The following is a 16,906-nucleotide window of genomic DNA, read 5'->3' on the forward strand; positions in this document are numbered from 1 at the left end:
ATCGTTAATTCGTTCTTACGATCGTTTAGCTCTCTTTTCAAGTCCCTGCTCGGGCGCCACTGTAATTGAATTCGATTCTAGAAGTTTTATTTTCGGCTTTTCTTACATTTCGGGAAAGAATTTTAGCGATATCCTAATTGGGGGCTGGCGGCCAATGTTAAACGTATGTTCACTTCATCAAAGACATGCGTAATGCAGTCACCATGTCGTGACTTTGCCCTGTTGCCACTCAAGTCCCTGCTCGGGCGCCGCGATAATTAAATTTGACTGAAATTCGCCTTACCTACATGCCTGAGCTACTATAATTGATGTTGACTGGAAATCCACATTTGAAACATCTTACAACAGATTGTAATCGTCATTCGCTCTTACGGTCGTTTGCTTCACTACTCAAGTCAAGCAGCATGTAGACGGCCCCCGAAGAAGGGCAGTTACAGGCGCCACCTACGACAGATTCAGGACCTCATTTAGATTTCTTTCCTTCACTGAATTTGGATATATTTTTCATGATTTGGATGTATAATTCACGATTTATTCCACAAGACCTGTATTTAAAGCCCCAAACTGTGGTGATTCATTTTGGGATATTTTGAGAGGGGAGGCCTCAAGACACATGGTACAAAAAAACAAAATTGAATTTATACTCTACGGGTTCGATGCCGTACACACTGGCGGTATGCATTGACGAAACACCGATCCAAACCGTAGAACAGTAAGGGATGGACTGGTTAAACCATATGCTAAGGAACAGGTGGATAAATTGTGTGTCGCATGACATAAATATAAGGGAGAAAGTGGCACAGGGGGGCATTTTATCGCCCCTCCTTTGGGTGACCACCATAATTAACCACCTATTACGGATGCTGACTGAGGAAGGATTTGAACCCGTCTGCTACGCAGACGATGTGATAATACTTCTATGGGGTAAGGATCCGAACCAGCTATGCAGAAGGGCCGAAAGGGTCTTGCATATGGCATATGACTGGGCTAGACCCAGAGGTCTCAATGTTAACCCAGAGAACACTGAAATATGCCTTTTCACGAGGAAGACGACATAAATATAAGGGAGAAAGTGGCACAGGGGGGCATTTTATCGCCACTCCCATAGGTGACCACCATAATTAACCTATTACGGATGCTGACTAAGGAGGGATTTGAACCCGATGTTATAATACTTCTATGGGGTAAGGATCCGAACCAGCTATGCAGAAGGGCCGAAAGGGTCTTGCATATGGCATATGACTGGGCTAGACCCAGAGGACTCAATGTTAACCCAGAGAAGACTGAAATATGCCTGTACACGAGGAAAACGAAGGTGGGCCAATTTAACGCACCTCGTTTCCTAAATAAGACGATTTCGATATCTGACAAGGTGTGATCTTGGACAGGAGAGTGAATTGGAAGTGTCACATTCAGGAGCGTACTGAGAAGGCTCACAGATGTTGGGCCTGAATCCTAGGATAGTTCACTGGCTCTGCAGGAGCGTGATTGGAACAATACTTACTTACGCCTCAATAGTTTGGTGGACTGCTATGGAAAAAAAGTGCAACATAAGGACCATACAATAGGTTCAGAGAACATGTTGTCTTAGCACAGGGGGACCAATGAGGACCACGCCCACTAGGGCCCTGGAGACTATTCTATAGATATCCGACCCATTGACATACATATTAAATGTGAGGCAGCCACTGCGGCTATGAGACTTGAGGCGATAGGAGAATGGATTGAGGATGGGAGCAGCTCATATCATCGCGCTATAATCGAGGCGACGATAGGAAACCTGGAAGGAAGGGAAGAGGTTTCCAATCGGATACCTGAGATGTACCTTGAAGTCGAATGCGAGCCATTGTTGGCATCGGTACAGTTTTGGATTGACGGAATCCAAGTACTGCCATCTGGAAGATCATATTACATGGATGGATCAAAGCTAGAGGACAGAGTGGGCCTGGGGGTTTACATTGAAAACCCAGGGACTGACATCTGAACCCTAGTATTGCCATTTGGAAGATCATATTTCATGGATGGATCAAAGCTAGAGGACAGAATGGGCCTGGGGGTTTACATTGAAGACCCAGGGACATATGTTTTAGACTGCCTGACCATAATATGGTTCTGCAGGCAGAGATCCGGGCGATCACAGAATGCGTGAAGTGGTGTGGTGCTAACGCGAGGACGTCGAGTGTGAACATCTTCACTGAGAGTAAAATTGCCATAAAAGCAAAAACAACCAGGACGGTAAGGTCACGAACAGTCTTGCAGTGTAAGAAGGACGATCTCTGACGATGGGTAAATCCGCTTCTTTTGGGTGCCGGGCCATAACGGAGTAAGGGGAAATTAAAGGGCAGACGATTTGACGGTGAAGGCCAGACGACTGCCATCAATATACTTGATAAACCCGAAGCCTTTCGGGTCGACGCTGTCCGAGTTAAGGGAGTGGGCGACGAATGCGCATGCAACATTGTGGAACGATCGGTAGGGCGGCGAAAATCCTATGGGGGGGGGGGGGGGGGGGGATCCAGATCTTGAAAAGACGAGGCTATTACTGAAAGGAAGCAAGAAGGAGGTCAGTATAGCTATTGGTATCATAACGGGACACATAGCACTACGAGCTCACTTATGTAAAATCGGTGCGGCAAGTGATAGCAGGTCTAGGCCATGCGGGGAAGATGATGAGACGTTGGAGCATTTCCTTTGCCATTGCCCGATTTTTGCGTCTAACAGATACCGGCACTTAGGTGGAGACACAATATCAGATATGAACCAACTTAGGGGAGTGGAATTGAAAACAATTAAGGATTTTGTAATTATTGGGTTGCCCAAAAAGTAATTGCGGATTTTTTAAAAGAAAGTACATGCATTTTTAATAAAACTTAAAATGAACTTTAATCAAATATACTTTTTTACACTTTTTTTCTAAAGCAAACTAAAAGTAAAAGCTGATAACAGACAGAAGAAAGAATGCAATTACAGAGTCACAAGCTGTGAAAAAATTTGTCAACGCCGACTATATGAAAAATCCGCAATTACTTTTTGGGCAACTTAAAATTTCCTAACTTAAAATTTTCTTTTTGTTGGTTATTTTCTAGTTTTTAGAGCGCACAACAAGCCGATTACTGGCTTAGGTGTATGTCCATAGTGGCATGGGGCGCATTAATATCTGCAACCTCTTTTCGACCTAGCCTAACCTAACCTACTCGACTTTTAAAAACCTTTAATTTGAGACCCATTTTTACTCTAGACGGTAATCAAACCAAAAAAATCAAAGCTAGGTGCAATACCTTGTCAAAAATGTCAATGAAAAGTTATCAGAAGAAGTAAGCAAACGATTTCTTCGGTTAATTTGCCCTTTAATCAGCTATACAAAAACACAACCCACTGTGCTGCTGCTGAACTTTTTTCAACATACTCGTAGTGTGTCTTTAATTGATAGCATTATGATATAAATCAACAACATTGCAAAACCTCTAATTACAGTGGGAATATGTCTGAGATATCTCTCACCTGGCTACAAGAAATTTAATGTTGAACACCATACAGATCAGCATGGCCAAAGATCGGTAGCAAAAATCCCATAGAGTTACTAATGAAAACATAAATCAAAACATAAGAAGCTCATTAAAGAGCACTGGTGAGGAAAAAAAAAAACAAACCAAATCGTCTGAAACCGAGAGGTAATAACAGATGAGGTACAGAAAAAACCCCAAGTAATTAACGCTAGAACCTTAAGCACTTAGAGAAACGCAAAACATAACAGAAGAAAGGCTAAAAAACCCCATAAGAAAAGGGAAGAGAGCAAAAATCAAAAAAAAAAATTCACATAGAAACATAAGTTAAATAATTTTATAAAAAAAAAAATATATATCAAATTACAAAACAACTAATCATGCCTATGAGGCAAAAGAAAAAAATTATTTCGCTACTTAACAAAAAAAAAGCCCATGAAAAAAAAATAATAATTGTCACTTGAAACCATTACTCACCCGTTTTTTCTTCTTTACTTTTAGAAATCATAAATTTTTGGCCAGGCAGGCAGACAACTCAGCACATTCCAAAGAAAACAAAAGTTTTCCCCCCAAAATACAAGGCAGAAGTGACAAAAATAGCCGCACAAAAGCACCACCTTAGCCAACAAATAAATCAAACAAAAACCACAATGCGACTTAGATTTCATAATCCAAGCAGCAGAAATTCTCAATACAGAATGTCGCCTTCATCGTCGTTGAATTTTTCGAGCTTTTTCATTGTCTCCCTCACCATTGGTGTATTGGTTTTAAGTCCTCATTTCACACAAGCCGCCAGAAGATCACGTCTAGATTTAACCTCCTCAGCTGCAGCCACCTCGTCGAGTAGTACGAATAATGCCTCCGAGGCTTCCAGCCCCACCAATGTCAACCCCGAGAATAGCTCACAGGCCAAAGCGACTTTGGATGATGCTGTGGCCTCATCGTTGCCTTTAAAAAGCGATCAATCATCGTCAACGGCCCAAACAAATGATCTATCAAAAAGCAAGGAGTTCTCAGCCTCAGGCCTTAATAGTGCTGCCAACTCCAAAGATGATACGCAATTGTCAACATTCAAAGATTCTGGAGCTGATGTAGCAGCTGCAACTGATGCAGACAGTGAAGTGGCCGCTGCCAAAGAGCAATTGTCTACCAACGAGGAGAAACAATTGAGTGAGGATTCACCCAAAGAGTTGAAGGAAACACCATCGGCCAATTTTGAAGATGTTGAAGTGGTGGAGAGTGCCACACAATTGGGTGCTTTTGGTGCGCCAGCTGGAGGCAATGGAGGTTTTGAGGAATGCGATTCAGATATGTTGGGATTTGAGATTGTAACGGGGTAAGTAGTTTGAAATATGTTTGGACATAATCCCCTAGGGGATAACTTTTTAATGACTAATATTAAAAAAAAAGGTTTAAGTAATGAAAAACAATTAAAATACTGAAAAAATCAAAAAAAGGTTATTGTTTTCATGAAAAAATTCTTAGACCATACCATGTAGCATAATAGAAGATTTTTAGGTCAGGCCTAAAAATATAATTTTTTTTAGAAGGTAGTGAGCAGTCCTATGTTTTTTTGATAATTTTTCGATATTTGACGTGGACAGTTACCCACACTACTACAATTTCTAAAAACCCAAATATAGGAAATAAGTAAGCTATTTAAGCGATGCACAGTGGGATAGAATCGAAAAAAAAAACCGTTAAAAATATGCCATTCAAAAACGGATAGCGATAACTCTTGCATCGCTTCTCACATATCAATGAGTGCAGTCCGATTCAAGTTTAAGCTCAATGATAAGGGGCCTCCTTTTTTATAGCCGAGTCCGAACGGCGTGCCGCTGTGCTACACCTCTTTGGAGAGAAGTTTTACATGGAATAGTACCTCACAAATGTTGCCAGCATTAGGAGGGGAACTATTTGAGACCGTAGGCGACACACTGATAAGGCTTATGCACCAGCTCCTCTGCGCGATTTGAGTAGCAAAACACACGATCTAGGCGCCCAATAACCCAGTCCCGAACGTGAAATAAAATGTTCACCAAACTCGTCTCTCATTAGGTCCATTGTTACGCGTGCTGTGTGGCAAGTGGCAAAATCTTATTGAAACCACATGTCATGCAAGTCAAGCTCTTGCATTTTGGGCAAAAAAAAAATTGGATATCATCTCACGGTAGCGCTCACCATTCACCGTTACGTTAAGATTCACATCATCTTTGAGGAAGTACGATCCAATGATGGCACCAGCCTACAAGCCGCTCTAAACTGTGACTTTTTTTAGATGAATTGGTAGCTCTTGCAATCCTTGTGGCTGATCTTCACTTCAAAATCGACAATTCTGCTTATTTACGTACCCATTGAGCCAAAACTGACATTCGTCTTAAAATGGAAGAAGCGCGCGTTGAACTTTCTTAACAGAGCTCGCATTTTGATAATAAAATTCAATAATTTGCAAGCTTTGTTCGTTTGTAAGGCAATGCATGGTTAAATTATACACCAAACGGAAGATGTTTGACAGTGAAACCAAACACGAAATGTGCGGGAGCTATTTAAACCAGTGTTGCCATAAAGATAATAGCTTAAATATCACCCTTTACATGTATCAATCAGAAAAACCAGATTAGAATGGCTTCAGAGACTACACTTATCGGCACTTCGGTGCGCTACCACCCCCTCAGTTAATAGGTTTCTAGAGGAAATGAGAAGTTCAAATCTATCTTAGGGAAGTACAAATTTGTTTTAGTAATTTAACGCATAGCGTAGAGTATTACAAACATTTTACGATATTTTCCCATGCCCATGTTTGTCATTCAAAAACTATAAAATAATTTACGAAACGCCATATGGCTTAGTCTACAACAAATATTAACTAACATTTGGTCAATAAACTTTGATCACTTTACTCTATGCCACACCTTAATAACAAGGAATTATTGACAAATACATGTTGGTAGAGACTATTTAAACCCAGCGACAGTCTGGTATATTAATTCAATTGAATCACAAAGAAAGCCTCTTAATGGAGTACATCACAAAAAATATGTAAGCCTATTATGACATAATGAGATGACAATAAAAATTAGAGAGGAGAAATGACTCGTTAAATGAAAGCAATGTCAAATATAAACCAGTAAAAAGGCGTTAATTTCAGCCGGGTCGATTTTTGGATACCCACCACCATGGGTATACTCGTATTTATTATCCTGTACTGTATCTATAGTAGTATCCAAATATGGCTTGATTTGAATTATATTTGGTTCTGGTACCGAGAAGCCTTATATTTACAAGTCACAGATTGAAATTTCAAAGAAATCGGTTAATTATTCAGGCTTTTATGGGCTTAAGACGCTAAATCGGCAGATGCGACTATATGGCAGCTATATCAAGGTATGGTCCGATCTGGACCATATTCAGTTTGAATAACGAGAGGCTTAATACAACTCACTGTTCCCAAACAAAGCGAAATCGGTTAATACAGGAAGGAGTTATGGGCTTAAGACTCTTAATTGGCAGATCGGTCAATAGGGCAGCTACTTATAGGGTTCGATCTAGACGAATATCGGACCCGAATATTGGAACTCTTACTACAACTCACAGTTTAAGATGTTTACGAAATCGGGAAGTAAAAGTGGCTGTTATAGGCTTAAGACGCAAAATCGGCATATAGCTTTATTTGACAGCTATATCGAAATATGGTAATATCTGGACCTTATTCGATTCGAACATCGGATTGTTCCAATTTTGATCGAAATTTAGTATAAAATGCGTCTTCCATAGGTTCAAGACCCAAAACCGGTAGATCGGTCTGTATGGTAGCTATATATAAATATGGTCCGATTTTGACCGCTCAAGAACTGCGTATGGAAGAAAGACGGGCCTGTGCAAAATTTCACCTCAATGTCACAATTTTTAAAGACTGTAGCGTGGTTACAACTGAATGACGGCCAGTAACAGGGATATCGATAAAGTTACTTAGAATTTTGGTAGTGGCCTGGAAGGATCAATAGACTTTATAATTTTTTGATATTGGAAGGGGGGCAGACCCTCCCCCCTTCCACAAAAGTACCGCCCAAAAATAAAAGTGGACCCATCGGGACAGTATGGGACTTAAAAGAAAGGTAATCTGGAGTAGAATTAAAATTCGATATTAAAAACGGGATACAAGTACTAAGGCGGCCGCCCCGACTTCAAAACCGAAAAAAACACCACCCAAAATCGAAAGTGCACGGATCGGGACAGTATAAGTCTTAAAAGAAAGGTATTTGGGAGTAAAGTACTAATTGGGTACTAAAAATTGGGTTCAGGGGGGCAGACCCTCCCCCCTTCCACTAAGGTACCGCCCAAAAATAAAAGTGAACCGATCGGAATAGTATGGGACTTAAAAGAAAGATAATCTGGAGTAGAATTCAAATTTGGTATTAAAAATGGAATACAAGTACTAAGGGGGCCGGCCCGACTCCAAAATCGAACAAAAAAAATCACAACCCATAATACAAAGTGCACTGATTGGGACAGTATGGGTCCTAAAAGAAAGGTATTCGAGAGTAAAGTACTAATTTGGTACTAAAAATTGGGTCCAGGTACCTAGGGGGCGCTCTGGCCCCAAAAACCCCTCAATAAGCATATGGGACGGCCATGACAAAATGGGGCTCAAACGAAAGGTATTCGAAGATTGATTACGAATTTAGTTGGGCAGGACAAATAGCCTTAATAATTTGTTCATATCAAAAGGGGAGCGGATCCTCCCCCTTACATCAAAATGCACCACTCAAAAATAAAAGTGGCCGAATAGGGACATTATGGACTCAAATGGAAGGTATTTGCGATAAGACTACGAATTTGTTATTCAAAATTCGATCCAAGTACCAAGGGGCCACACGACCCCAAAACCCCTCAAATGGGCATTTTTTACGATCATGACAATATGGGACTCAAATAAAAGGTATTCGAAAGTAGATTAAGAACATGTTATTAGAAATGATGTTCAAGTGATAAGGGGCCGCTTCACGTCAAAAACCCAAATGGGAGTATTTGCCAATCATAGCAATTTGGGGTGCATATAGGGGGTATTTGGGAGTTGATAAACAAATTGTAGATTTTTCAAGTGGTGTTAATGAAGGTGGAGCGGGTCGCGTATAGCTAGTCTATTATATAACAAGAAAAAGTGTGCTAGGTTCTGAATCTCTAAAACCCACCAGCATGGATTCTGCATAAAAATGACACAAAATTTGTTGAAAGGCATAATTTTGTTCTACGTACACTATTTCTGCCAAACCAGGCCAAAATTGGCAAAAATTAAAGCTTCTAGGAACCGGAAGATGGGTTTATATTGGAGCTACCTCAGGTAAAAGACCGAATTGGACCTTAATTGGCACAGTTGTTGGAAGTCGTAACAGAACACAATGTGCAAAATTTTAGTCAATTCGGATAAAAAATTTGGCTTCCAGGGGATCCAGACGTGAAATCGAGAAATCGGTTTATATAGGAGCTATATCAGGTTGTAGACCGATTTGGACCGTACTTGGCACAGTTGCTGGAAGTAACAGAGCACCATGTGCAAAATTTCAGCCCAATCCGATAACAATTGTGACTTCTAGGGGCTAAATGTGTCATATTGGGATATCGGGTTATATGGGGGCTATATCAGGTTATAGACCGTACTTGACAAGGTTATTGGATGTCGTAACAGAACACCACGTGCAAACTTTTAACCATATCGGACAAAAATTTTGGCTTCCAGGGGATACAGACGTGAAATTGAGAGATCGATTTATATGGGAGCTACATCAGGTTATATACTAATTTCAGCAGTAATTGGCACAGTTGTTGGAACGCCGCATGCAAATTTCAGCCCAATCGGATAACAATTACGGTTATAGGCGTTAAATATGTCAAATCGGGGAGATCGGTTTACATGTGAGCTAAACCCAAATCCGCACCTCAACGATCTACAACAATAATATGTATCTGTGTAATTTCAAGAGGCTAGCTATATGCGTTCGATCGCTATCGAGTTTTCGACAGACGTACGGACAGACATTGCTCGATCGACCCAAAATGTACAGACGATCAAGAATATGTATACTTTATGGGGTCGCAGATCAATATTTCGAGGTCTAACAATCGAAATTACTAGGCAAGTATATTCTCCGTCCTATGGTAGTGGGAAAAAAATGAAAGTATTGCGCTTTGCTTATTCCGAGTAGACTCAAAATTGGCTAAACTGAATTTCATGAAATTTTCACAGCTGATAGAGCATGGTCCCTGGTGAATATGGAGTACTTCATCTGGTGATACTCGCGAGGGGCGCGAACCCTCCCCCAACCCCAAATTGCAAAAACGCCAGTTCTTGAATACATGCATCGGGCGAGTGCATCGATTTAAGCGAAGTTTTGTATGCCTTTTTATGGTAACCCAAAACTTTAAATTGACATACAACTTTGGTTAACTATAAGTGGGGGACGCCCTATCCAGAAACCCGCCCAAACTGACTTGTTTACGGATTGGGGCAATATGGGTATCATATTAAAGGTATTCAAGAGTAGAGTACGAAGATAATATAAAAATTTGACCCAAGGTGCCGGGGGGCCCGCCCCACCTACAAAAACCGCCCAAAAAAGACACATGTCCGATTGGGCAATATGGGTATCAAATTAAAGGTAATTTGAAGTAGAATACGAAATTTATATAAAAATATGGGGTTAATTACCAGGAGGGCCGCCCCACCCGAAAAATCACCCCAATAGGACATGCAGGCCGATCGGAACAGTATAGGATTCAAACAAAAGGAACTTAAGACTGGACGACAAAACTTATAAACAAATATGGGTCAATTAACAAGGAGGGCCGCCCCACCCGAAAAATCACCCTAATAGGACATGTAGCCCGATCGGGACAGTATAGGATTCAAACAAAAGGAACTTAAGACTGGACGACAAAACTTATAAACAAATTTGGGTCAATTCCCAAGCGGGTCGCCCACCACAAAATTATTCACCAAGTGTACATGTAGACCAATCGGGACAAAGTGTGATTCAAACGAAAGGTATTTCAAAGTAGAATACGAAACTTTTATAAAAATTGGATCGACACCCGAGGATCGCTCCACCACAAAATTGGGCCCTAAATGGACACGTATATTAAACAGTACAATATGGGATTCTAATCAAAGGTAATTGAGAGATATAAACGAATAGAAATTATTTTCAAATAATAAGAGCAGAAGTCTTTGTGAACAATTTATATCCAAATCTCAAAATTAAGGCCTCTGGAGCTCGCAAATAAACCGATCTTGGGTCTTGACTTCTTAGGCTTCTAGAAGGCCGATTTGGCTAAAATTTTGAACATATCGTTGAAAAACGACTTCTAATAACTGCGCCAAGTAAGGTCTAAATCAGTCTCTAACCACATATAGCTGCCATATAAATCTATCTTGGGTCTTTACTTCTTAAGCGTCTAGAGGCCGCAATTATTATCCGATTTGACTGAAATTTTGTACATGGTATTTTGGTATAATTTCCAACAACTGTGCTAAGTATCGGTTAAGAACCTTGCATAAAACTGCCATAAAAGCCCATCTCCCAATAAGACTTCTTGGCCTTCTAGAGGTTGCAATTTTTATCCTATATTGCTGAAATTTTGCACGTGGTGTTTTGGTATTTCTTCCAACAAATGTGCCAATTAGGTTGAAAATTTTCATAGGTTGTTTTGGTATAACTTCCAGCAAATATGGCGTAAATCGGTTGATAACCAGATATAGCCTGAAATTTTGTAGGTGATATTTTTCTAGACTTCTAACAGCCATGACAAGTACGGTCCATATCGATCAATAACTAGCTGTTGCTCATATTTATATTGAAAAAGTTATTCAAAAAACTTAATAAATGTGATAGATGGTAGAGGTTTTATAAGATTCTGCCCGGCCGAACTTAGAACGCTTTTACTTTTTTTTTAATATAGAAATCACCAAATGCAACAAGTCACCAGAAATCTCGCTCCTTAGAATTTTTCAACAAATTTATGGTATGATTTTTGGATAAACAAAAATTGTCGACAAGCCAATTTTCTACCAAAACATGACCTTATATGACGGAAAAAAAATATTTTAACAAGTTTCATTCGTCTACTTTACACCAACCCAAATTTCATTAGGATACCTTTTTCCTGGAGGCCACCGTAGCGCAGAGGTTAGCATGTACGCCTATGACGCTGAACGCCTGGGTTCGAATCCTGAACCCGAGACCATCAGAAACAAGTAAAAGCGTGCTAAGTTCGGCCGGGCCGAATCTTATATACCCTCCACCATAGATCGCATTTGTCGAGTTCTTTTCTCGGCATCTCGTCTTAGGCAAAAAAAAGGATATAAGAAAAGATTTGCTCTGCTATTAGAGCGATATCAAGATATGGTCCGGTTTGGACCACAATTAAATTATATGCTGGAGACCTGTGAAAAATGTCAGCCAATTCGAATAAGAATTGCGCCCTTTGGGAGCTCAAGAAGTAAAAAAGAGAGATCGATTTATATGAGAGCTGTATCGGGCTATGGGCCGATTCAGACCATAATAAACAGGTATGTTGATGGTCATGAGAGAGTCCGTCGTACAAAGTTTCAGACAAATCGGATAATAATTGCGACCTCTAGAGGCTCAAGAAGTCAAGATCTCTGATCGGTTTATATGGCAGCTATATCAGGTTATGAGCCGATTTGAACCATATTTGGCACAGTTGTTGGATATCATAACAAAATACTACGTGCCAAAATTCATTCAAATTGGATAAGAATTGCGCCCTTTAGAGGCTCAAGAAGTTAAGACCCAAGATCGGTTTATATGACAGCTATATAAGGTTATGGACCGATTTGAACCATACCTGGCACAGTTGTTGGATATCATAACAAAACACGTCGTGCAAAATTTCATTCCAATCGGATAAGAATTGCGCACTCTAGAGGTTTAAGAAGTCAAGACCCCAGATCGGTTTATATGGCAGCTATATCAGGTTATGGACCGATTTGAACCATACTTGGCACAGTTATTGGATATCATAACAAAATACTACGTGCAAAATTTCCTTCCAATCGGATAAGAATTGCGCACTATAGAGGCTCAAGAAGTCAAGACCCAAGATCGGTTTATATGGCAGCTATATCAAAACATGGACCGATATAGCCCATTTACAATACCAACCGACCTACACTAATAAGAAGTATTTGTGCAAAATTTCAAGCGGCTAGCTTTACTCCTTCGGAAGTTAGCATGCTTTCGACAGACAGACGGACGGACGGACGGACAGACGGACGGACGGACAGACGGACGGACGGACGGACGGACATGGCTAGATCGACATAAAATTTCACGACGATCAAGAATATATATACTTTATGGGGTCTCAGACGAATATTTCGAGTAGTTACAATCAGAATGACGAATTTGGTATACCCCCCATCACCCATCTAATGGTGGAGGGTATAAAAATCACCAAATGGAACAAGACACTAAAATGGTTTCTAAAAATCTCGCTCCTTAGAATTTTTCAACAAATTTATGGTGTGAGTTTTGGATAAACATGCCAATTTTCTCCCAAAACATGACCTTATATGACGGAAAAAAAATTGTTTAACAAGTTTACTTCTAATTTACACCAACCTAAATTTCATTACAATACCTTTTTCCTGGAGGCCGCCGTAGCGCAGAGGTTTGCATGTACGCCTATGATGCTGAACGTCTGGGTTCGAATCCTGAAAGCGAGACCATCAGAAAAAATGTTCAGCAGTGGTTTTCCCCTCCTAATGCTGGCAACATATGTGAAGTACTATGCCATATAAAACTTCTCTCCAAAGAGGTGTCGCTCTGCGGCACGCCGTTCGCACTCGGCTATAAAAAGGAGGCCCCTTATCATTGAACTTAAAACTTGAATCGGACTGCACTCATTGATATGTGAGAAGTTTGCCCCTGTTCCTTAGCGGAATGTTCATGGGCAAAAATTGCAAAATTTGCATTTTTACCTTTTTCCTTACTCGAGCTGGGATTTTTCTAAGATATCTGGGTATTTTTATACCCAGTCGTCATTAATGAACTAAGCCATCATTTCAGAAAAAATGAAGAAATTATCAGACTACCTTAAATTTTTTCTAATCATTTGGAGACATCATTGACAGCATGCCCAATTAGTAGAAACATGTCACCCAAAGGGGGAAAATCAAAAATGTTAATGTTTCCACTTTCACTTCATTAATTACAATTTCTAATTTGTGACCCCAACACATCAGATGGACCGGATGACAGACAGTTCAGATTAGTGAAAATACAACAACAAAGTATTACAATGTTTACTTTTCATAATGCAAAACAAAACTTTTACTCACCTCACCAAACGAAGTTAGAGACACAGAAGAAGAAGAAAATTACAATGACATTCAAATGTCTTCTCCGCTAACAAACAATATTAAAATTGCAAAATGACCGTTAACAGAACTTACCTGTAATAAAAAAAAAACAAAGAAACAACCAAGATTAGGAAGACAAGAATAAAGTATGGTATTAATAAATAATAAGTTTTTGCATTGTTTTTATGTTTATGGTTTTATGTATATAATGGCGAATTTCTCCATAAGCTCCATCCAAAAGATAAGATTATGGGAGTAACGTTATATTTGATTGCGGTTTATGTTTGTGAAAAACAACAATTGCCCAGAGAGAGAGAGAGGGGGAGAGAGGAAAACAACTCTTAATATTGCAATTCATCGTTGTTGTCGTTAGCAAATGCCTTTTTTTCGCCGACGTCATCAACAGCATCCAATTCAATCAATAAAGTGGGTTGAGCTTATAGGAAACGAGGGGGGGGGGGGGGGGGGGTCATGGAACAAGAGGGGGAGTAAATATACGATTCTAATGGAATTTGATTTGATTTTTATTATTGTTTGTTGGTACAATGCGTTTACTTGGGCGCACACTGCCCAAATGCTGCATTTCGTTGATTGCAGGCAAATCAAGTTTGTTGCTTAAGTCTTTCGTTTTAACTATAACTGTTCTACGAAAATCTTGGCCTTCTTTATGTTTATGTTGCTGTTGTATTTTTTTGTTTTTTTTTTCTTCATTTCTGCTGTATATTACAATCATCATCAAAGAGCAACAACAACAACTAGCTGCAATTGCCATATATATCCTTTGGTGGTGGTCTTCAATTGCCAAACAAAATTGCACATCTCATCGACCAAATGGCAGAGACATGCCATGGAACAGACCAAAATTCAACATTTCACCCTCCAGTCATTTTAACACAAAATTTGTTATACTTTCTGGGGGCAAATGGACTGTCTGTCCATCTCTGGTTGTGTGCAAAAATAAGTTGTAACTGTTATTTTGTTGTCCAAATTAGACATAAAACTCAACTGGCCACAGCTAGCCTAGCAATTTGTTTCCTTTCTAGCAGGCATTTGGTAAGAAGTTTTATTGCACAATAATATTTTGTTGATTTGCAACATTGGGAGGGGAAAAAAAGAAATACCAAACACCCACAAAAATAATTCAAGCCACAATTTTTTTCTTCTATTGGTAGACCATACCAATCAAAAGAAAAAAGATTTTTTTTTGGGCTTTGGGGTTTTTAACGGCGCCTACTTGCCAATTGAAATATTTTGATTTTTCTTTCAAATCATGTTATTTGGGTAATTTGCTTGCAGCATTGTTGAGATTTGATGTAATAACACTAGGTCAACAAAGACTTAGTTTTTTTATTGCTAGAGAATAAGTTGGAAGATTTGTGGTAGCAGGGCAACATGTTACAAATATTGGGTTGCCCAAAAAGTAATTGCGGATTTTTCATATAGTCGGCGTTGACAAATTTTTTCACAGCTTGTGACTCTGTAATTGCATTCTTTCTTCTGTCAGTTATCAGCTGTTACTTTTAGCTTGCTTTAGAAAAAAAGTCTAAAAAAAGTATATTTGATTAAAGTTTATTCTAAGTTTTATTAAAAATGCATTTACTTTCTTTAAAAAAAAAACCCGCAATTACTTTTTGGGCCACCATATAATAAGTAAAAGCGTGCTAAATTCGGCCGGGCCGAATATTGAGAACCCACCACCATGGATTCTGCTAAAATATGGGTGCTTTATATGGTTATAGACGAATTTGGACCGTACTTGGCTCCATTGTTGAGAGGCATAACATAAAATTGCAGCCAAATCAGATAAAAATCGCGGCTTGTAAGAGCTCAAGAAGTCAAATCGGGAGATTGGTTAATATGGGAGATGTTGAGAGTCATAAGAGAAGACTATGTTCAAAATTCGGTTTATATGGGAGATATATCACGCTATAGACCGATTCGGACCGTACCTGGCTCAATTACTGAAAGTCACAACAGAACGCCATGTGCAAAATTTCAGCCAAATAGGGCAAAATTTGAGGCTTCTAAGGGCTTAAGAAGAAAAATCGAGAAATCGGTTTGTATGGGAGCTATATCTGATTATCGACCGATTCGGACCGTACTTAGCATAGTTGTTAAAAGTTACAACAGAACACTATGTGCAAAATTTCAGCCAAAATTTCGAACAAAAATGGAGGCTTTCAGTGGCTCAAGAAGTCAAATCGGGAGATCGGTTTATATGGAACTTACTTAGCTCATTTATTGAAAGTACTAAAGGAACACCATCTGAAAAATTTCAGCCAAATCGGATGAATATTGCGACTTCCAGAGGCTTAAGAAGTCAAATCGGGAGATCGGTATATATGAGAGCTATATCAGGCTATAGGCCGATTTAGACCGTATTTGGCACAGTAGTTGGGAGTCATAACTGAACACTACATGGAAAATTTCAGCCAAATCGGATAAAAATTGAGGCTTCCAGGGGCTCAAGAAGTCAAATCGGGAGATCGGTCTATATGGCAGCTATATCCAAATCTGGACCGATCTGTGTCATATTGCAGAAGTATGTCAAGCGGCTTAACTTTAGCGTTATAGGCGGATATACTAAGCTCTGCGCTACTGTGGCCTTCTGTGGTCAGAATCACTCTCTGATTCGATTTAACCATGTCCGTCTGTCTGCATCTGTGAATCCATTTATTCTTGTAATCAAGGTACAGGTCGTATTTGTTGTCCCATCGTCTCAAAATTTTGCACATGTCACTATTTTGGCTCATGGACGAACGATTTTGATTTTGATAAAAATCGGTTCAGATTTAGATATAACTCCCATGTATATGTATCGCCCGATTTCCACTTAAATGGCCGTAGTAGCTACAATTTTCAACCGATCTGCACAATATTTGGCATGGATTATTTTGTTACTAGTCTGAACACATCTTCAATATTTCACCAAAATCGGTTCAGATTTGCATATAGCTCCCATATATAGGTATCGCCCGATTTCCACTTAAATGGCCGTAGTAGCTACAATTTTCAACCGATC

The 16,906-nt window shown here is 39.6% G+C and overlaps 2 protein-coding genes across 5 annotated transcripts in view; one reads left to right on the forward strand and one right to left on the reverse strand.

The window, feature by feature from the left end:
• Positions 1-16,906, reverse strand: part of LOC106093040 (autophagy-related protein 16) — a 552,907-nt gene that overhangs the window by 379,837 nt on the left and 156,164 nt on the right. The window lies entirely within an intron of this gene.
• Positions 1-16,906, forward strand: part of LOC106091383 (uncharacterized) — a 152,402-nt gene that overhangs the window by 19,716 nt on the left and 115,780 nt on the right. The window contains exon 2 of the mRNA XM_059363191.1: positions 4,005-4,839. Within this exon, the coding sequence (XP_059219174.1) occupies positions 4,005-4,839 (835 nt within the window). The remainder of the gene's footprint in view (positions 1-4,004; positions 4,840-16,906) is intronic.

The sequence above is a fragment of the Stomoxys calcitrans genome, chromosome 2, assembly GCF_963082655.1.
Source record: "Stomoxys calcitrans chromosome 2, idStoCalc2.1, whole genome shotgun sequence".
In the NCBI taxonomy this organism is placed as follows: Eukaryota; Metazoa; Arthropoda; class Insecta; order Diptera; family Muscidae; genus Stomoxys; species Stomoxys calcitrans.